The sequence below is a fragment of the Capricornis sumatraensis genome, chromosome 5, assembly GCF_032405125.1.
Source record: "Capricornis sumatraensis isolate serow.1 chromosome 5, serow.2, whole genome shotgun sequence".
NCBI classification, from domain to species: Eukaryota; Metazoa; Chordata; class Mammalia; order Artiodactyla; family Bovidae; genus Capricornis; species Capricornis sumatraensis.
In genome coordinates this window covers 85,450,054-85,473,433 of record NC_091073.1, presented here as the reverse complement: position 1 = coordinate 85,473,433, position 23,380 = coordinate 85,450,054, and the positions used below count along the sequence as shown (strand labels likewise).

General features: G+C 37.6%; 1 protein-coding gene across 1 annotated transcript in view; it reads left to right on the top strand.

The window, feature by feature from the left end:
• The window catches only part of SUGCT (succinyl-CoA:glutarate-CoA transferase), a 766,325-nt gene that overhangs the window by 257,666 nt on the left and 485,279 nt on the right, over positions 1-23,380 (top strand). The window contains exon 10 of the mRNA XM_068972899.1: positions 15,207-15,278. Coding sequence (XP_068829000.1) covers positions 15,207-15,278 — 72 coding nt within the window. The remainder of the gene's footprint in view (positions 1-15,206; positions 15,279-23,380) is intronic.

Sequence of the window (23,380 nt, the reverse complement as noted above, 5' to 3'; positions counted from 1 at the left end):
GATCATACTCTATAGATTCTTCTGGATGTCAGTAGGGTCCTTGCTCCTATATAGGTCAATCAGTTTGCCCTGCTTTCTTCAAACTTTTCTGTGGAACAGTCTTCTGGGAGGAATTAATTGGTGTTCTTACCAAAAAATATTTCATCATCAAACTAATTTGGGAAACTCTTTTTTTTTTCTTTTCTTTTAAATTCCAGGTCCCTTTTCGAGTTTCATAAATTTTCTAGTACTTTAAGGATTTTGAAAAGTAGGATAAAAAAGCTGTTGAACTTTCATTTCCCAAACTTATTTGAGCGAAGAGAAGTTTTGTGTGTGTGGTGTGGAGAGAGAAAAAGAGAGGGAAGATTGTTATTAACATACTATGGAATAGGGCTTTGTGAAACTAATTTGGGAAATGCTGGCTTAAAATGTTCAGTTTTAAGAAAAACTTTTTTTCAAATATCAGTTCAGTTCAGTTGCTCAGTCGTGTCTGACTCTTAAGGTCCTCCTGATATGTCAGGCCCTGTGCAAAGCAAATAGATCATAAGTCTATAAGATATAGACCCAGCCTTCTTTTTTTTTTAAAGTCTTTATTGAATTTGTTACAATATTGCTTCTGTTTTATGTTTTGGTTTTTTTTGGCCTCAGGGCATGTGGAATCTTAGGTCCCTGACCAGGGATTGAACCCGAACCCCCTGCATTGGAAGGTGAACTCCCAACCACTGGACCTCCAGGGAAATCCCTTGACTGGACCTTCTTGCTCATTGCTTCCCTCAAACTCCATTATGCAAGAAAACTCTAGTCATATACTGACCCTGAACTTGCATCATATAGCACAGTTTAAGAGATCTAGGATTAAATCTTTTTGGTTCTATAGAGCAGAAATGCAGTCAAACTAACTGATAAACAGGGATGGTGTTTTGATGATGGTTATTCTAACTGGTATGAGGTGATATTTCATTGTAGTTTTGATTTGCATTTCTCTAATAATGAACGATGTTGAGCATCTTTTCATGTGTTTATTAGCTGCCTGTATGTCTTTTTTGGAAAAATGCCTGTTTAGGTTTCCTGACCATTTATCGATTGGGTTGTTTGTTTTTCTGGTATTGAGTTGTATGAGCTGTTTTTATATTTTGGAAATTAATCTTTTGTCAGTTGTTTCATTTGCTATTGTCTTCTCCCATTTTGAGAGTTTTTTTTTTTCACCTTGCTTATAATTTCCTTGGCTATGTAAAAGCTTTTAAGTTTAATTAGCTTGCACTTGTTTATTTCTGTTTTTATTTCCAGTATTCTAGGGGGTGGGTCACAAAGGATCCTGCTGTGATTTATGTTACAAAGTGTTCTGCCTATGTTTTCCTCTAAGAGTTTTATTTAGTGTCTGGTCTTACAGATAACCCAACAATTCCACTATTGGGCATATACCCTGAGAGAACCGTAATTGAAAAACACACACGTACTCCATTGTTTATTGCAGCACTATTTACAATAGCTAGGACATGAAAGCAACCTGGATATCCATGGAGAGATAATGGATAAAGAAGCTATGGTACATATATAAAAGGAATATCACTCAGCCATAAAAAGGAATGCATTTGAATCAGTTCTAATGAAGTGGCTGTCCCTAGAGCCTATTATACAGATTGAAGTGAGTCATACAGAGAAAAACAAATATTATTTATTAATGTATATAAATATATGTATATGAAAGCTAAAAAGATGATACTGAAGAACCTATTTGCAGGGCAGAAATGGAGATGCAGACACAGAGAACTGACTTGTGGATATGGGGGTGGGGTGAAGGAGAGGGTGGGATGAACGGAGAGAGTAGCATGGAAACATACACTTTCATACAAAAAATTGATAGCCAGTGGGAATTTGCTGTATGACTCAGGGAGCTCAAACCAGGGCTCTGTGACAACCTAGAGGGGTGGGAGATTCAAGAGGGAGGGCACATATGTATACCCACGGCTGACTCATGTTGATGTATGGCAGCAACCAACACAATCAGTTCAGTTCAATCGCTCAGTCGTGTCTGACTCTTTGCGACCCCATGAATCGCAGCACGCCAGGCCTCCCTGTCCATCACTAACTCCCGGAGTTCACTCAGATTCACGTCCATCGAGTCAGTGATGCCATCCAGCCATCTCATCCTCTGTCATCCCCTTCTCCTCCTGCCCCCAATCCCTCCCAGCATCAGAGTCTTTTCCAATGAGTCAACTCTTTGCATAAGGTGGCCAAAGTACTGGAGTTTCACCTTTAGCATCATTTCTTCCAAAGAAATCAACACAATATTGTAAAACAATTATCCTTCAATTAAAAATAAAGGAAAAAAAAAAAGAAAAAAAAAAGATGGGGGTGGATAAGGGGAGGCTGTTTTAAGCTACAGAAATTTTGCAGAAACACAAGTGTAGTCTCATTTCATGAGAATCAAGATGCCATCAGGCACATGGCAGTTGTTTGGTCCCTGTCTGTTTCTTTTGTATCAGTTCAGTCACTCAGGTCCAACTCTTTGTGACCCCATGGACCACAGCACGCCAGGCTTCCCTGTCAATCACCAACTACTGGAGTTTACTCAGACTCATGTCCATCGAGTCAGTGATGCCATCCAACTATCTCATCCTCTGTTGTCCTCTTCTCCTCCTGCCTTCAATCTTTTTCAGCATCAGGGTCTTTTCCAGTGAGTCAGTTCTTTGCATCAGATGGCCAAAGTATTGGAGTTTCAGCTTCAGCATCGGTCCTTCCAGTGAATATTCAGGACTGATTTCCTTTAGGATGGACTGGTTGGATCTCCTTGCAGTCCAAGGGACTCTCAAGAGTCTTCAACACCACAGTTCAAAAGCATCAATTCTTCGGCGCTTAGCCTTCTTTATAGTCCAACTCCCACATCCATACATGACTACTGGGAAAACCATAGCTTTGACTAGACAGACCTTTGTTGGTGAATAGTTTAGTCTAAATGAATAGTTTAGTCTTTTGTCTAAGTTTTAGTCTTTCTGAGGCTTTCTTACTTAACTTAAGCCTAATAGGCTTATTCCAGCTGCACTTGCACATGGCTTTTGAATTTTTAAGCTGATGTAATTGATTCCTGCTTGGTGAATCTATTGGCTGGCTTGTGAGTGATATCTGCATAATTCTAGACAACTAGGGATGAGGAACAGTCAGTCACACCATGTACAGTGCCGCTTCTTCAGGAGGGTTTGGGGTGGAGTGGAAATTAAACATATTTAATGTCACTGGTATGAAGAATTTTAATGTTTGAGAACATAGGCAGTAATAAATTATTTCCAGCATATTCAATTATGCCTAAAAATTCTTAACTAGCTCCCACCTTTATTTGCGGAGCATGAATCACAGAGGAACTAAAATAAATTAATTATTCAAACAGAGAAATAAACTCTAAAATAAAACAGAATCTCCTCTTACCCTTGACCTTTTAGCTAATATGACCTGTTGGCAGAGGCCATCAAAATATCAAGTATCTTTTCTTAAGTGGTTATGGAGTTGAGAAAGAATTATTGCTTCCTTCACCTGTTGACATACTGGAAGGGCTACTGAGATTTTTTTCAGATTGTTTTGGAAGAATGCTCCTAATGACTCTTGTGTTAGATTTCTTTGGTAATCTTCCTCATTGGTTTAAATTTTGATGCAAAAGAACCTTGCATAATGCTCCCATGATCTCAGTTGTGGTGTATGTGCCCATGTTAGTGAATCCAACTCTTTTCAGTCACCAATGATTGAAACAAGAATGTGCAGAATAATATTCGGAGTGCATATTTTTTTTTTCTTCTGAGTATGTCATGCAATGGAAATAGTTGAAGTATTGATACTTCAATTCTCTTGCAATTCAGCATGACTCTCTCTGCTGAACAAGGCTAAAGGCTCATTTTCCCTGCTTCTTATATCCACATGCAGTCAGTGTCTACAGACCTTTCCATCTGTCGATGGAAAGATGGAAAGATTCAGGCTTCACTTCATTTCCAGATTCATGAGGACTTGAGATAAGTAATTAATCCATGCTCAGTTCTGAATTTTGCCTTCTGATTTTTAGTTTCCTAGGGAGAGAATTCACTGATCATTTTTTCTTCAAGGATTCCAGCCTCTGATATAGTTACTTTTTACTGTATAGTAGCAATTCATCATTCTGGTCTCTACCTTAATCTCACAGGCATGATAGATGGCCTGAGTTAGGCTCCCAGGTCCTGATCAGCCAAGAGAAGGAAGGAGTCCTTTAAAGAATGGGTTCAGACCCTGGAAGGTAACCATCTCACTAGGATCTTACCAGCTCCTTGCAGCCTACCACCTTTTCCATCACTTGCCTTAGAGATATCTGTAAATACATAAGATGGGGCCTTCCCTAAAGCTTTTTCTGACCCTGCAGTTGACTTGTTTTAGATACTTGCTCATCCCACGAGGACGACATATCACTTGTTCCTGTGAGTCAGCTGGACCTTACCATAAGTGCTTACTCTTCACTGAATAAATTGAGTAGCCATTAGTTCTTCCCATAATCTTTGAGCCAAGCCCAAAGATGTTTTGAGAATCTGTATTCTTTAGATTCTAGAACCCATTTTATACTTGAATGGAAAATAAATTTTACTTAACTATTCAGTTCAGTTCAGTTCAGTCGCTCAGTCGTGTCTGACTCTTTGCGACCCCATGAATCGCAGCACGCCAGGCCTCCCTGTCCATCACCAACTCCCGGAGTTCAACTATTAGGTAGTAGCTATCTGGGGTATTTGCTGAAAAGAACACTAAGGCTGATCCTATATGCTTAAAGACAGAGTGCCAGAGTTACATAGCAACATCTGCCATAGGTACCTGATTAGGGTGATGATGATAACTTGATGGTTGGAGAAAGTAGAAGTGTGAGTGAATCCTGAATGGTCCTGCCCTATGGAGAGATGCTGGGAGATTTCTCTGCACCATCCTACAGGACAACAACTTCCTTGCTTCCAAATACCACAATGGGTTAAGAAATCCTTGGCTTTGAGCATTAAGGAGATAAAGGAAGACATCTTTCAGACAAATAAATGGACCTGACAATGGAAGGACTGTCTTACGAATGGGCTAAATTTTGAGCACAGTAAAATGAATAAGTAATTAATTAATAGGACTAAACCTTTCATCTTTTGAACTACAGGATATATATGGAATTCTTACTGGAATTATATTATCCATCTCTCCTTAAACTTATCTTCACCCATAAATTTAGACAGTAATCTGTGAAGAAGGAAGTTTGTTTTGGAGATCAATTCTTAGTATGTTTGCCATTCTCAGTGAGTTCTCATCTTTGTTTTTTTTTTCCCCCCACTTTATTTATTTATTTATTTTTTTGGAGGCTAATTACTTTATAATACTGTATTGGTTTTGTCATACATTGACATGAATCCACCACGGGTGTACATGTGTTTCCCATCCTGACCCCCTCTCCCACCTCCCTCCCCATCCCATCCCTCTGGGTCATCCCAGTGCACCAGCCTGGAGAACCCTGTATCATGCATTGAACCTGGACTGGCGATCTGTTTCACATATGATAATATACGTGTTTCAATGCCATTCTCCCAAACCATCCCACTCTCGCCCTCTCCCACAGAGTCCAAAAGACTGTTCTATACATCTGTGTCTCTTTTGCTGTCTCGCATACAGGGTTATCGTTACCATCTTTCTAAATTCCATATATATGCGTTAGTATACTGTATTGGTGTCTTTCTTTCTGGCTTACTTCACTCTGTATAATAGGCTCCAGTTTCATCCTCCTCATTAGAACTGATTCAAATGTATTCTTTTTAATGGATGAGTAATACTCCATTGTGTATGTGTACCACAGCTTTCTTATCCATTCATCTGCTGATGGACATCTAGGTTGCTTCCATGTCCTGGCTATTATAAACAGTGCTGCGATGAACATTGGGGTACATGTGCCTCTTTCAATTATGGTTTCTTCGGTGTGTATGCCCAGCAGTGGGATTGCTGGGTCATAAGGCAGTTCAATTTCCAGTTTTTTAAGGAATCTCCACACTGTTCTCCATAGTGGCTGTACTAGTTGTATTCCCACCAACAGTGTAAGAGGGTTCCCTTTTCTCCACACCCTCTCCAGCATTTATTGCTTGTAGACTTTTGGATAGCAGCCATTCTGACTGGTGTGAAATGGTACCTCATTGTGGTTTTGATTTGCATTTCTCTGATAATGAGTGATGTTGAGCATCTTTTCATGTGTTTGTTAGCCATCTGTATGACTTCTTTGAAGAAATATCTGTTTAGTTCTTTGGCCCATTTTTTGATTGGGTCATTTATTTTTCTGGTATTGAGCTGCAGGAGTTGCTTGTATATTTTTGAGGTTAATTCTTTGTCAGTTGCTTTGTTTGCTATTATTTTCTCCCATTCTGAAGGCTGTTTTTTCACCTTGCTTATAGTTTCCTTTGTTGTGCAAAAGCTTTTAAGTTTAATTAGGTCCCATTTGTTTATTTTTGCTTTTATTTCCAATATTCTGGGAGATGGGTCATAGAGGATCCTGCTGTGATTTATGTTGGAGAGTGTTTTGCCTATGTTTTCCTCTAGGAGTTTTATAGCTTCTGGCCTTATGTTTAGATCTTTAACCCATTTTGTGTTTATTTTTGTGTATGGTGTTAAAAAGTGTTCTAGTTTCATTCTTTTACAAGTGGTTGACCAGTTTTCCCAGCACCACTTGTTAAAAAGATTGTCTTTTCTCCATTGTATATTCTTACCTCCTTTGTCAAAGATAAGGTGTCCATAGGTGCATGGATTTATCTCTGGGCTTTCTATTTTGCTCCATTGATCTATATTTCTGTCTTTGTGCCAGTACCATACTGTCTTGATGACTGTGGCTTTGTAGTAGAGCCTGAAGTCAGGCAGGTTGATTCCTCCAGTTCCATTCTTCTTTCTCAAGATTGCTTTGGCTATTTGATTTTTTTTTTGTATTTCCATATAAATTGTGAAATTATTTGTTCTAGTTCTGTGAAAAATACCTTTGGTAGCTTGACAGGGATTACATTGAATTTATAGATTACTTTGGGTAGAAAACTTTCACTGTTTGCAGAGGACATGATTCTATACATAGAAAACCCTAAAGACTCCACCAGAAAATTACCAGAGCTAATTAATGAGTATAGTAAAGTTGTTGCAGGATATAAAATCAACACACAGAAATCCCTTGCATTCCTATATACTAACAATGAGGAAACAGAAAGAGAAATTAAGGAAATAATTCCATTCACCATTGGAACGAAAAGAATAAAATACTTAGGAATATATCTACCTAAAGAAATAAAAGACCTATATATAGAAAACTATAAACCACTGGTGAAAGAAATCAAAGAGGGCACTAATAGATGGAGAAATATACCGTGTTCATGATCAGAAGAATCAATATAGTGAAAAAGAGTTCTCATCTTTGGGTCACTGACACTTTCTCATCTTTCCTATCTCATGCTTCCCAGTTTTGCCAGCAAGCCTTCTGTATAGCTTCTAGTATTTGTTGAATTGCTTACTTTGCTCTGATCCAACATAATGCCTCAGCCTTTTTTAGAAACTTTGTTTTTAATCAGAGTATAGTTGATACACAATGTTGTTATAGTTTCAGGTGGGCAGTAAAGTGATTCAATTATACATATACATGTATCTATTCTTTTTCAAATTCTTTTCCCATTTAAGTTGTTACATAACATTGAGCCGAGTTCCCTGTGGAATACAATAGGTCTTTGTTGGTTATCCATTTAAATTATTGCACTGGGTATATGGCAATCACAAACTCTCTTAACTAGCCGCTCCCCCTAACTCCTCTCTTCTAGTAACATATTTGTTTTAAGTCCTGGAGTCTGTTTCTGTTTTGTTAGTACGTTCATTTGTATCATTTCTTTTTAGATTCCACATATAAGCGATATCATACAGTATTTCTTACATCACTCATTATGACAATCAGTGCATCAGCCTTGATTTGACAAAATGTGTTTATCTCTTGTTATGCCAGATGTTGTCCTTGGTGCGTGGAGTAACTGCAGCAGGTTCTAAGTTCTTATCTGCCAGCCAGACTCCTATGCTCACTTAGAGGTCACTGTCTTTGCTTCATGTGTCTTTGTTCAGAGGCTTGGGCTTCTGCTTTTGCCTATATTCTCTGAGGATTTTATCTAGTTAACTACCAGGGTGCTATCCCTCTACCCTGTGACTTGCTTTCAGAACTTGTCATGTGGGAATTTGGAGGCAAGTCTCTTAGCCTCATTCCCATAAATGCAGCCTCTGCCTATAAATCTCAGGAACTGACTACCTACTAAAGGACTTTCAAGAATTTAGTTCAGTTCAGTTGCTAGTAGTGTCTGACTCTTTGCAACCCCACGGACTGCAGCACACCAGCTTCCCTGTCCATCATCAACTCCTGGAGCTTCCTCAAACTCATGTCCATCGAGTTGTGATGCCATTCAACCATCTCATCCTCTGTTTCAAGAATTTGTCCAAATTTCTTACTCCATTTCCTGACTATACCCCTATACTTCATCTGGCTGAATGTTTCCCTCAGCCATGCTTATCCAAACTTTCTATATTCTAGACTGAAATTCCACTGTTAACTAGATCTATACCCTAGTGTCTCTTGAGGTATAGTGGGCAGGTCTAATGTCGGTCTTTCCAGTAATGCCAACCTTCTGTGTGCCCTGTTTTATCATTGATAAATCTTGAGATATGATGGAAAGTATGTTTGGAAAACCTTATTGATAATCTATTCTGTTGTCTACTTTACAATAATATTCTTATTGAGGTTTAGTTAATATTCTGCTCTAGTTTATCTTTTTGCTTGAAGGTGAAATGTCATAATGACAGCCTGAATAAAGTTGTAGTCTATGATAAGTGTCTATGATAAGACTTTTAACATGTCTTAGATTAGTGTAGGCTCATTGATAGATATGGTGTTTTCAAGGGTGGTATATAACTAGTACAAAACTTTATTTGTTGTAACATGTTTGGGGTAAAACAAAGAGTATTTGAAAAAGGCTCAACATAGTCAAGGAATGTTTTACCTTGAAGTGTTCCTGAAAAATCAATATGGATTCTTGTCCAGAATTTTTTGCCACTTTCCATTAAATAGGAGGTGGTTTCGACAGGTTAGTCCAAACAATCTTGCTTGAGATTGTTTATAACACAGGCAATTCAGAATCATCAGTTTCTCATGCATAGCTTCCAGGAAAAATAACACCATGTTCCATTGTACATTATGTCCAGGATACATGATGGCTGCCTTCTTGAAGAACAGCAAGCTTTCCCTATAAAGGACTTCTAAGAAAAATAATATCTACTGATAATTTGTGAAGATAAAAAACATGACAGTTTCCATTTCCTTTCTTGCCCCTGACTCCATATCTAGTATCAGAAACTGAGTGATTGAAAATCCTAAATTTCTTTTATTTAAAATAGGATTTAATTGATTTGAAGGACCTCAAGGAACATTCAGATTTCCTATGGAATTGGAAAATCCTGACCTGGGTCTGGGGTTGCAGGAAATCAGTATGTTGCAATCAGCAATATTGCTTTCAAAGTGGTTCTAGAATTCAAGACAATGTAGAAATGAGTGTGTTCAAAATGGCTTATTCCCCATGAAAAAAATGTGTAGACACATAGGTGAAATTAGGGGCTTCTGGCCTCCTTTATCACTTGTTGCAGAGTTCCATCCCATAGGACATCGTTCTTGAGCTGTAAGCATCCGAGGCCTCCTTGCATCTGGCTCAGCCAGCTCCAGTGCCATAAGGTGAGCTGAACTGTTAGTGGTAGGAAATAGTGCTCTATATTTGTCACAGTGTACTAGCACAGACCCAAAGTCAGTAACTGCTTGACATTCCAGAAAACATTCTCATGGCAATGAGTTCAACTCCATGGAATGTCTTTTTCCAGTGGATGATGAGGTCATTTTGCAATGGTTACCTTTTCGGGAAGAAAATCTTGTGAAAACTTAAGTAGCTCCAGGAGGGTTTGAAGTTTGTGTTCTTGTTTTTGAAGTAGACACACCACTAACTGTATGTACCTTTTTTAGATCGGAGAAAATACTGACACATCAATACGGTAGTTTGAGGCTTCAGTTCTTTACAGGAGAAACATCCCAGCCATGAATGTTTGCAGCGCAGTCTGCTGCTCTTATTTAGTTTACCCTGTGATAGAAAATTTGCTGGAGGTGTGTGTACATAGTATGTGGTCATTTATCTTGCCTGGTATAGAGAGTGAGGCAACCAAGGAGATGAAGAAAGAGTTTGTAAAGCAGATAAGAGTCCAGAAATCAAGATCTAAAGGCTTAGAATGTACAGGGGGTTCTTTTCATGTGCCAACCAGCATTATTAGTAGCTATTTAATAATAATGATATTTATTGAGTCCTTACCTTTTATCAGAAATTATTCTATGCACCTCACACTGTGACTCTAACCTCACACTGAAACTTCTTTGCTCCAGTAATCACTGACTGAGGCATTTTATATTTTGACTATCCATAGTCTCCTGTTTTCCACCTTGCATTCAACTACTCACCACATTATGGCCAGTCTTTGACTTAATCAGGATTTTTTATCCACCGACACCTCTCATATGCCCTATTCATAACTTCCTCCCATCGTCACCATTTTTAGGTATTTGTTACAGCAGTATCCCACTTCTCAGTACCAATTTCTAAGTCCATTTGGGTTACTATAACAGAATACCATAGACAGGGTGGCTGAAACAGCAGGCATTTTTTTTATTACAATTCTCAAGGCTAGGAAATCCAAGATCAAGATGCTGACATATTAGATGTCTTGTGAGGGCCTACTTCCTGTTTCAGAAATGGCTGTGTTCTTATTACTAATACCATCACATTGGGGAGTTAGGATTTCAACAACTGAATTTGAGGAGGATACTGGAGTAGGTTGCCATTTCCTTCTCCAGAAAACATTCATTTTACAGCAAGATATATTCCTCTAAAAGTTCTTATTTAAAATATATTTATTAAATACTGTAACAATAATAACATGGGACAAATAATTATTTAAAGAATTGATAATCTTCTTGCTATTGTGGTTCAGTCACTAAGTCACGTCCTACTTCTTTGCAACCCCATGGACTGCATCGTGCCAGGCTTCCCTGTCCTTTACTATCCCCCAGAGTTTGCTCAAACTCATGTCCACTGAGTTGGTGATGCCATCCAACCATCTAATCCTCTGTTGCCCTCTTCTTCTCCTACCTTCAATCTTCCCAGCATCAGGATCTTTTCCAATGAGTCAACTCTTTGCATCAGGTGACCAAAGTGTTGAAGCCTTAGCTTCAGCATCAGTCCTTCCAATGAATATTCAGGACTGATTTCCTTTAGGACTGACTGGTTTGATCTCTTTGCTGTTCAAAGGACTCTCAAGAGTCTTCACCAGCACCACAATTTGAAAGCAACAGTTCTGGAACACATGTAAGAATTAAAGATTTTTAAATTAAATAAATAAATAAATAAATAAATAAAATTAAAAAAAAATAAAGGGGGTACTATAAAAAATTTATGCTACTACAGAAATAAAATCTAACAAGTTGTTAAAAGTTGAAAGCAACAGTTCTTCAGTACTCAGCCTTCTTTATGGTCCAACTCTCACATCTGTGCTTTTGACTGTATGGACCTTTGTAGGCAAAGTGATGTCTCTGCTTTTTATTAAGCTGTCTACTTTTGTCATAACTTTTCTTCCAAGGAACAAGCATTTTTTTTTTGTTTTTAATTTCATGACTGCAGTTACCATATGCAGTGGTTTTGGAGCCCAAGAAAATAAAAATTTTCACTGTTTCCACTTTACCCCATCTATTTGCCATGAAGTGATGGACTGGGTGCCGTGATCTTAGGATTTTGAATGTTGAGTTATAAGCCAGCTTTTTTACTCTCTTCTTTCATCCTCATCAAAAGGCTCTTTGGTTCCTCTTCTCTTTTCGTCTTTAGAGTGGTATCATTTGCATATCTGAAATTGTTGATGTTTCTCCTGGCAGTCTTGATTCCAGCTTGTGAATCATCCAGCCTGGGATTTCACATGATGCTCGAAGTTAAATAAGCAAGTTGGCAATATACAGCCTTGATGTACTCATTTCCCAATCTTCATCCTAATAAATCTACTTGCTGAGCCTTAGTCTGATTATATCCTGGTGGCTGAGCTGCTAGGGCTTCCCAGGTGGCGTTAGTGCTAAAGAACCCACCTGCCAATGAGGGAGACATGAGACGTGTGTTTGATCCCTGGGTTGGGAAGATCCCCTGGAGGAGGGCATGGCAACCTACTCCAGTGTTCTTGGCTGGAGAACCCCATGGACAGAGGAGCCTGGCAGGCTATACAGTCCATGGTGTTGCAAAGATTTGGACACGACTGAAGAGACTTAGCAGGCAAGCACGCATGCACAGCTGAGCTGTTACTTGGTATTTACTTTCCAGTGATTATTAGTTATCACTGCTTAAAATTTAAAATATATGTATTGGTAAAAATATATTTCATGTTATGGTTCAGAATTAAGGAAGAAACAGCCATTTCTTTATTAATTGAAAGAAAATGAACCCTCTCCTATAATATGTAAACTTGTACATGTCACTGATCCAAAATTTTGGAAACCTTATTTCCCGTTATACTTGTTAACACACGTTGTTACTTCATATTACTTATCTACTTCCCAACTCACTTTTCCCTCATAAAAAAAGCAAGCAAACAAACAACCTGTATAACTTCATAATTATGAATGGTTTGTTGAGACATCTCTGCTCAAAATCCTCATCCTCCACTCATAGCTCTTTTGCAGACTTCTTTTCTGTAGTTTAAGAAATACTAATGCATTAGGTATGGCACTAATTTTGCTTTTGCCTGGTGGATAAGGGAATATAAACATTTAAAATAGTTCATGTAATATCTTGGTGGCATTGATTTACAAATCTAGCAAAAATGTAAACAGAAAAAAAAACTCAATTATAGTGTTCCGAGATCCCTTTTAGCCACAACCCTATTATATGGAAGCAATCATCTGAGTGATTTATTAACATTTTATAACCATTTATTAATTGCCTCATATTCTTCAGATGCCATGAAGTAGGAAGAATAAAAGAAAAAAAATATAGTCTACCAACTCCAGTCTACTTATACTGTGCAGCAGAACTTTCTGTGATGATAGAAATGTTCTCTATCTGGACTGTCTCCTGTGGTAGCCACTAGCTACTTGTGGCTATTGAATGCTTGATGTGTAGCTAGAATGTTGGTAGAAGTGAACTATTAATTTTTCTTAAAAACAGCTTTACTGACCTATAATATACATACACTAAAATTCACCCACTGAAACTGTACAATTCAGTGGTTTTTAGTACATTCATAGAGTTGTACAGCCTTTACCATAATCAATTTTAGAATATTTTCATTGCTCCAATAAGAAAGCCGTTACTTGTGTAGTCACTTCCCACATTTCCCAAACTTCTTCAGCCCCAGACATCCACTAATCTTTCTAGTCTCCATGGATTTGCTGATTTTGGTCATTTCCTATAAGTGGAATCACAATTTGTATTCTTTTGTGACTGGCTGATTTAATTTTAGTTTATTTAAATTTAATACTTACATGTGGCTACTTACATGTGGCTAGTGGCTACCGTAAGAAACAAGTAATACAGATACTTAAGTAATGGTGATGTTTAAGTAATGTTGAGGTTTAGAAGGTAATCCTGTAAAGGGCGGGGGGGCGGGGCATGTGAAAAACATCAGAGAGATTACAGATAAATGCAGACAGAGCCTAGAGATGAGACAGTTTCCTGAAGGAGGGGATGGTACCAACTAATACAGTGGTATAAGAAAGAATTGTTTCAGTGATAGGATAGGAATCCTGATGACAAAGGGCACTGTAATGTGGTGGTTGGTGAAGAAGTAGCATTTTTATATTATTTAGAGATGGAAGAAGGGAACAATTTCAAGAAAGCTTGAGAGGTATGTCAGTACTAGTACAAATTTTATTTTGTTTCTAATATTTTTAGTATTAGCATTAGCTTCTACGTAGGCCGAAGAAAAAGATCCAGTGGAAATGAAGACATAAAAGATGGTTGAGCAGGGTTCTGAAGGATGTGAGTGAGTACAGGTAGTACTAAGGTCATTAGCCTAGGAATAAGCCCTGACAGGAAAGATAGATGTTATCTTTCTCAGAGGTGGGCGTAAGTGAAGAAAAAATAGGTGAAGATGCAGAACAAGTTTTACATAGAAAGAGAGGAAACTAAAGAAACTCATTTACTCAGAGAAAATGGGAATAAGGCTTTCTGAGGGTAAAGTTTGGTTCCCCTGATCATCACTGATCCAGTGTGTAGAAGTGAGTTCTGATAAGTACTTAAGAGGGGCTTGAACTATGAGAAGTATCAATTATTTACATATATCTGGCTACCCAAATGAACATGTCTCTTAAAAGGAAAAGACTTTCTCAGGTACATAAAGCCACACGGGGTCCAGTGATCTAGATTTGTCATTTTTCACTTACTAAGAAGTGAAAATTACCCAAAAGTTTGTATCTGAGATTTTCGAAGACAAACTATAGCGCCATTACTCATCTTCCTTCCACCCCATTCTCCTTTCTTTTCTCCTCCTTTCCCTCATTTCCTTCCTTTTCCCCATCTATTCTTCTTAGACTTTGTAGAAAACAATGTGCTATATCATTCTCTTTGCCCTACATGAAAATTGGAAATAAAACACAAAACTGGGAATATTCAACAGTAATCCACGATGGCTCAGACGGTAAAGCGTCTGCCTGCCATGCGGGAGACCCGGGTTCAGTTCCTGGGTCGGGAAGTGTTCCTCTGGTGAAGGAAATGGCAATCCACTCCAGCACTCTTGCCTGGAAAATCCCATGGACAGAGGAGCCTGATAGGCTACAGTCCATGGGGTCACAAAGAGTCGGACACAACTGAGTGACTTCACTTTCATAGTGAATATAGAATTTAATATTATGAATTATAATAAACCTCCAGTATTTTCTTTACTATTCTAAGTTACTCATTTTTCCTCCCTTCTCCAATGTTATAACAATTGATGGATGAGACAGGAATTGCTTTGAGAACCTCAAATAACAGCTATACAAATATAATAGAAAAATATACTAATTAGTTGATATTGATTTAATTAATATTACTTTAGAACAAGGTTTATATATAAATTTTGAGTAATTAAAGCTACTTTTGTGGTATTCTCAATGTATAAAATTATATACTTATGTATGTATTTATTTATTTTAGGCTTTTAAAACCAAGGATGGATATCTTGTAGTTGGAGCAGGAAATAACCAACAGTTTGCAGCTGTGTGCAAGGTAATCTGTAATATTTGGACTAATTTGGAATGGGTAGATAATATATACAACAATTCATTTTGTGCAAAGACAGGAAAATTCAATTTTGCCTAGAGGAGTGTTGTGAAATCTATACTAAACTCAAGACTCCCTGTGTTGGCACCTTAAAGCATGCCCTTTTTATGTTTACAATGTTATGAACAGAGTCCAACTCAACACTCTGGGTTTTTTTGTTATTTTGTAAAATTGAGGTATATGACTATTTTTAAGTGAAGAATCATAGTAGCTTAAATTATGTTAAAACCTGACCTGTCTACCAGTCCAAACAAAAAGGGAAAAAAAGACATTTAAAAGGGTTTTTTAACACCAGGATTTTTTTTTTTCTGAGAAGAAGAAAGGAACAGAAGAACTAGGAGATAACCAGAAAACAAAATGGCACTAAGTACCTACCTATCAATAATTATTTTAAATGTAAATGGACTAAGTTTACCATCAAAAGACATGGACTAAATAAGTTGATTAAAAACAAAAGGCCTGCAAGAGTCTCACTTCAAGTATAAGGACACACACAGACTGAAAGTGGAGATATGTAAAAAAAATACTTAGTGCAAATAGAAGCCAGAACAAAGCTGTGGTAGCAATACTTACATCCAACAAAAGAGACTTTAAAACAAAAACTGTGATAAGAGACAAAGAAGGGCATTGTGTACTGATTAAGGGATCAATCCAACAAGAGTGTGTAATATTTGTATACTTATGCACCCAACATGAAAAAGTGAAAGTGAAAATTGCTCCGTTGTGTCCAACTCTTTGCGACCCCATGGACTATACAGTCCATGGAATTCTCCAGGCCACATGGGAACACCTAAATATATAAAGCAAATATTTACAGACCTAAAGCGAGAACCAGACAGCAGTACAGTAGTAATAGGGGACTTTACTACTCTGCTTACCTCAATGGACAGATCATCCAGACAGATAATCAATAAGTAAACACTGGTCTTAAATTAGACCAGATTGACTAAACAGATTTATAGAGAACAGTCTATCCAAAAGCAATAGAATACACATTCTTTCTCAAGTGCCCATGGAACATATTCCAGAATAAATCATATGTTAGGTTACAAAACAAGTCTTAATACATTTAAAAATATTGAAATCATATTAAGTATCTTTTATGACCACAATGCTATAAAACTAGAAACCAATTACAAGAAGACAACTGGAAAATCACAGATATGTGGAGATTAAACAACATGTTACTATAAAAATGACTGGTATCAATGAAGAAATAAAAAGAGAAAACAAAACAAAACCTTGAGGGCTTCCTTGGTGGCTCTTTGGTAAAGAATCTCCCTTCCAATGCAGGAGACACAGTTCAATCCCTGATCCAGGAAGATCCCACATGCTGTGGAGCAACTAAGCCTGTGTGCCATAACTACTGAGCCTGTGTTTTAGAGCCCAGGAGCTGCAAGTACTGAGCTCATGTGTAGCAGCTACTGAAGCCTGCGTGTCCTAGAGCCCATGCTCTGCAACAAGAGAAGCCACTGCAATGAGAAGCCTACACTCTGCAACTGGAGAGTAGCCCCCACTCACCACAACTAGAGCAAAGCTCATGCAGCAACCGAGACCCAGCACAGCCAAAAATCAATGCACGTAAGACACTTCAGTCAGGTCCAACTCTTTGTGACCCTATGGACTGTAGCCTGCTAGGCTCCTCTGTTTATGGGATTCTCCAAGAATACTGGAGTGGGCTACCATTTCCTCCTGCAGGGGATCTTCCCGACCCAGGGATTGAATGCGTGTCTCTTGTGTCTCCTGCATTGGCAGGCAGGTTCTTTACCACTAGCGCCACCTGGGAAGCCCAAAATATACCCCAAATTATGAAAAAATACCTTGAGACAAATGAAAATGGAAATACAACATACCAAAACTTATAGAGTGTAGTGAAAGCAGTTCTAAGAGGGAAGTTAATAGTGATAAAATGGCTACCTCAAGAAATAACAAAAAACTTGAAGAAACAACTTATATTTACAACTCAAGGAACTAGAAAAAGAATAAGCAAAGCCCAAAATTTGTAGAAGGAAGGGAAGAACAAAAGCAGAGTAGAAATAGAGTGAGAAGACAATAGAAAAGATCAGTGAAACCAAGCAAAGGCAACAAAAGCAAAAATAAACAAGTGGAACTATATCAACATAAAGAGATTCTGTATAGCAAGGGAAATCATTAATGAAATGAAAATGCAACCTACTGAATGGGAGAAAATATTTGTAAATCATATATCTGATAAGAGGTTAATATCCAAAATAGGTAAGAATTTATATGTCTCAATAGGAAAAAATATCACACAATCCAATTAAAAAATGGGCAGAAGTTCTTAATAGACCGTTTTCTAAAGAAGACGTGTAGATGGCTAATAGGTACATGTAAAGATGCTCAGTGGGAGAGAGACAATAAATAAAACTCCAAAATGATCCATGGTTAATTAAGTGCCATGCAGAGACTTAAAATAGACTACTATGTTAAAATAGTGACTGGATTGTCAGGGGAAAGTCTTTTTTGAAGAAATAACCTTAAGATGAGATCTGAGTGATACTCATAATGTAATAGTGATAAGATTTTTCAATATAAATATTAACATAAAATGTTTGTAATACTAATAAAAACATAGTACTCAAAATTCACAAAAAAGCCTGGAAGTATTCCATAGTGCTAATACAGACTATATGGCTTAGTGGTAAAGGATCCACCTGGCAGTGCAGGAGACAGGGTTTGATCCCTGGGTTGGAAAGATCCTCTGGAGTAGGAAATGGAAACCACTCTAGTATTCTTGCCTGGAAAATGCCATGGACAGAGCAGCCTGGCGTGCTACAGTCCATGAGGCCACAAAGAGTTGGACACAACCAAGCATGCTTGCTTGCATGTATGCCAGGATAAAAGTGGGTTTTTCTTTGTTCTTTCTACTTCTATGAAGTGGTAAAATACAAAAATATGTTTAGCTGTTGTCCCCAATTCCTTACACAGAATTCCTAAAAAATTCCTGAGTTTTGAAAGTGTCCCTTGTTTTTCATAATAAGCCCCTTTCAATCACATCTGAGTTTATTCTGCTGAGGTTACTTAGGATGGGGCCCCTAGATGGGATGGGTTGGTCACCAAAAAGACCAACTGATCAGAGGGTTGGAACTTTCAGCCCCACCTACCAACCTCCAGTAAGAGGGGAGAGGACTGGGGAGACTGAGCTCTGTGTAAACCCTTGAACTGTAAGGTTCAGAGAGCTTCTGATGAAGACATCAAGGTGGTGGGAGGGTGGTGGAGCATGGAAGCTCTGCACTCTCCTACCTCTGTGGATCTCTTCCATTTGGCCTTTGTAATAAACCAGTAGCAGTAAGTAAAAAAAAAAAAAAAGATGCTCAGTGTCTTGACTCATGAGGGAAATGCCAATTAAAACCACGAGATCTTACCTCACACTTGTCCAGAATGGCTATTATAAAAAAAAAAAAAAGAAAAACAAATGTTGTAAGGATGTGGAGACAAGGGAACCTTTGTGCACTGTGGATGGGATTGTAAATTGGTGTCGCCCCTATGGAAAATATTTAAAAATAGAACTACCATATGACCCAGCAATTTCACTTATAGGTATATATCTGAAGAAAATGACAACACTAACTTGAAAATATGCATGCACTCCTGTGTTCATTGCAGCATTATTTATGATAGCTAGGATATGGACTGAAAAAGGACTTTTTAATACCAGGATTTTTTTCTCTTCTTTCTTTATCTGTTTTAATCTCCACAAGATCTAATTAGCCCCGAATATAATTGATCTACTATCAGTGTATTTACCACTAGAAAATTTGTTCTTCAAAGTAGCCTTTGTTTAATAAGTACCTTTCTACAAAATTCATGTTTTAACTTTTTAGCAATTGTCATGTTAAAAATGTTGCTCCTACATAAGATCTAAACAAAAATAAAGGTCTTGGAATCAGTAAAGTTGAAAATATTCTCAATTTTTAGCATTGTTTAGATAATGTTTTTATTTGATGTTTTTACTATTTATCCAATCTCTGGTTTTTTGTTTTTATTTAAGGTTTTAGTTTTCAGTTCACTTTTTAGAGTTCTAATGCCAGGCAATAATCTAGTTTATATATATATATATATATGTTTATATGTATATGTAAATTTTAATTTTTCTTACATGTAGGGAAAGGCCTTACCTATTGAGGATTTTTTTCTGGTTGGGAAAGTTTTTGTATTTGTACTAACCATACTACCACGAGCTTTTAGTTTTATTAAAGATGGCTGTGAATTCCCTGGAGGAGTCTTATTTATTGCAGTTAACTTATTATGTACAAAAATTATTTATTACCGTGCCTCTTTCATATGAGAGGTTAACGAGCACAGCTAAAAACCACAGCAAAGGGGTGGGAAGTATCACAGAGAAGGTGACAAATGGAGATAGTTCCTATTGCAGGAAGGGTTGGAGGTAGGAAAGAGGAGAGCTTTTATAATGGTGACTCTGAGTAAGTGTAGAGAAAATTGATTCAAACATTTGATCTGGGATCAAAGAACCTTTGTTATGAATGGTCAATGTTAAAAATATAAAACATACGGAAGCTGTTGCCTGTGAAGTCATTTGCGTACTCTGGCTGCAGAGATGTAAAAGCCAGTTCATCACTATAAACGAGGACAGATTTTTTTTTCCTGGGCCATATGTTTTGGAGTTTTCTCTCTCCAGAATCAGGATGGGGAGGGGGTAGAAATTACTGGTTGACATATTCTTCACTGTTGAAAATAACTGCACTGAATTCTTTTTATTTTTGATTCATTACTGCTGATCAGTTTGAAACTTTTGAACTTCCTCATAAATATCCATAAGAACTTTTTTTTGGAAGAAGATTTTTATTTCAAAGCAGAATATTTACCATAAGTTTTAGTACTAAAATATGACTTATTGTTATGGTGTGTTATGACACATTTTTTAAAAAAGAGAATAGCAGAGAGGGCCTTGGAGAATGGCATACTTGACCTTGTTTTTACCATATGTGAGTAGGAATGATAATCCCTGTTATGAGCCATTAAGGCAGCGTCTATAAAACTCTTTGAGATCCTCAGAAGAAAAGTTTTATGTGTATAGCATTTTTATTTTATCTACATCATTTACTAGGGATCTTGAGCAAACATTGCAATCTGATTGACTTTTTCACCTTCATAATTATATCCTTACATGTAAACTTGTCCCAAAAACCTTTTCTGTTAAGGGGAAAAAAATCACTTTATTTGATTCAAGATTCTCCCTCATCCCATTTATACTGAGTGAGTTTTTCTAAGTTTTTTTTTTTTAATTCAACTCTTTATTACTGAGGGTGTTATAATTCAGTCTGGCCTTATAGAATATGAGGATCCAATGTGATGACAATTTTGATCCCTATCAAAATTATTCTTTTGCCAAGTAAAGTTCATCATGAAAGATAGGGCAGCTCTACCTCTGGGGAGAAATGTGGCAATATTGTTTGCAATGAACGAGTAGAATTTACTTATGCCAGATCTCTTTTGAAAAGAGAATTTGATATACTGGTTGGTTAATACTTCTTGGGGAGGGCCCTATTAGAATGCTGTTATTGTCAGGGATTAGAGGGGAGTAAGAGCCTTGGGTTCAGGGGATTGGGGTTCAGAAAATTTCCTGTATATAAACTGAACCTTGGCTTATAACAAATCCTATTTTATGGCCCTTAACGTGATACAGAAGAGCAGGGAATGTGAGCATATGTAAGCTATTTTAAGCTGATTGATGCCAACACTAATGGGTATTCCTATTTGAAATACACTGACACCCTTTTAAAAGTCACATAGACTGAAGGTTTCTTTTGTTGGAGTCAATAATCATTGGTTCTCAACTTTTGCATGCATAGGAGATCTCCTTGAGCCCCTTCCCCAAAGATTTTGACAAGGTATGTGAGGTGGGGCACAGGAAACTTGAATTTTAATAAGCACTATAGTTGATTTTATAGCAGGTGGTCTGAGGATGTTATAATTCTAGGGCATTCTGTGAGTCTTGAAACCAGTCAGGTGATCTCTGGCAAGGTCATTTTTGCTAAGCATCTGTGTTCTCATGATTAAATGAAGATTATGACATGTAACTGCACTAATATATAACTTTGGGGGTTCTAGAAGAGATTAGGTAAGTAAGACAGTACAGTCCCTTGCTCAAAGTATGAACTTAATAAATGACCTTTCTAGTATGATTAATTAGTATGCAGATTCTGGTTGTGGGTAAAATGGAGTTAGCACATTTCTCCCTGTCTCATTCACTTGACACAGTGATAAAACCTGTACAGAATGCATGGAACATCTATACGAGGACTTTGAAAAGTAATCAGTAGCAGGAAAATTAGTAAAGAATACCAGAATTTTGAAATAGCTCTAAACTGGCAGTAGGTTTACCAGTTTTCCCCTCTGATTATTCCTTTACATGAACACAGCCTGAAATCTGGATGTGGGAACGGGGGGACAGAGCTGACTTCCAGGAGATGCCCTTATTCCTGGTGCAACAAGCATGAAAGTGAGCTCTAATGTCAGGGAGACATTTTTTCTCTCTTCCTCATTTCCTCACAACCCAGCCTCCAAGCAGTCCTGTAGTGGCAGCAGCAGATGAGCAGGAGCCAGAACTCTGAGGAAGGGGACCTTTCCTATTTATTGCTGGGCTGTGATTCCAAAAGGCAGGGGTGAATCCTTGATGCATTTTTCCTCTGTCCTCCCACTGATTGGCCTCTGCCCTGGAACTATGCTGAGGAGTGGGGTAACCAGAGGGAAGCCCTGAGGAACTGGAAAGAGGTTGCCAAGGTGGAAAAGCTTTAGAAAGTGATCTGTGAAGTTGTTTGTGAACTCCTGTGCTCACTGCTGAGTTGTATATGCATTGATCTGATCTTAATCAGGACACCAGAGATGTTGAGAACTGTGTTAACAAATAGACAGCTTCTCAGGTGGCAGGATGAGCATTTAGTGGGTCACAGGTGGGACTGATTCAAAAGCACTGCAAAGGCTTTGAAAACTGAACTAACACTAGAACCAAAGCAAGTAGAAGGTAAGTTAGGACTTGTGGTCTGGATCTAACCAGGAGAACTTCTTGCTAAAAACAATAAAACAAGTGTTTTCTTTGGGATTTAAACAAGACCCAGAGGCTTGTAACATAATATTCAAAATATCCAGGATACAACTCCAGATTACTCAGATTATGAAGAACCAGAACCTGCCTGAGAAAAGACAATGGCATTTCCAAGATGACACAGATGTGGGAATGCAGTCATGAAAATTTTAAAACAGCATGTATAAAAATACTCCAATAAGCATTACAGACACTATTGAAATAAATATTTAGAAAAGTAGAAATGTCTGGCACAGAAATAGAAGATAAGAAGAAGAACCAAGTAGACATTTTAGAACTGAAAAATAAAATCACCAAATACAAGAACAAATACCTCACTAGGTGAGCGCAGTAGCACAATGGAGGTAACAGAGGAGAAAGTCAAGGGACTTAAAGAAGAATAAATATTGGGTTGACCAAAAAGTTCATTCGGGTTTTTCCATACCTGAAACCTGAACAAACTTCCTGGTAAACCCAAAAGAAATTATTCAGTCTGAACAACAGGGAGGAAAAAAGTTCCTTTCCCCAAATAAAAGAAAGAACACATTTCCAGGATCTGTGGGACAATAACAAAAAAGTCTAACATTTATGTCATTGTAGTCCCAGGAGGAGGGAAGAAAAAAACATACTGAAAAAATAGTTGAAAAAACAATTGGTGGAAACTTCCCAAATTTAGTGAATAATAGAAACCTATAGATTTAATAATTTCAGCAAGTCCCACAAGAGAAATCCACATAAATCCATGCCCAAGCACATAAAAATATTACTGCTGAAAACTAAAGAAGAAACATTTGAAAGCACCTGGAGAAACTGACCTATTACCTTTCGGGGAACGTGACTTGATTGATTGCAGATTTCTTGTCAGAAACTCTTGTCAGATTTCTTGTCTTGACAAGATTTCTTGTCAGAACCTAGAGAGAAGTTGCACAGCATGTTTAAAGAGCTGAAAGGAAAGAGCTGTCAATGCAGAATTCTATATCTA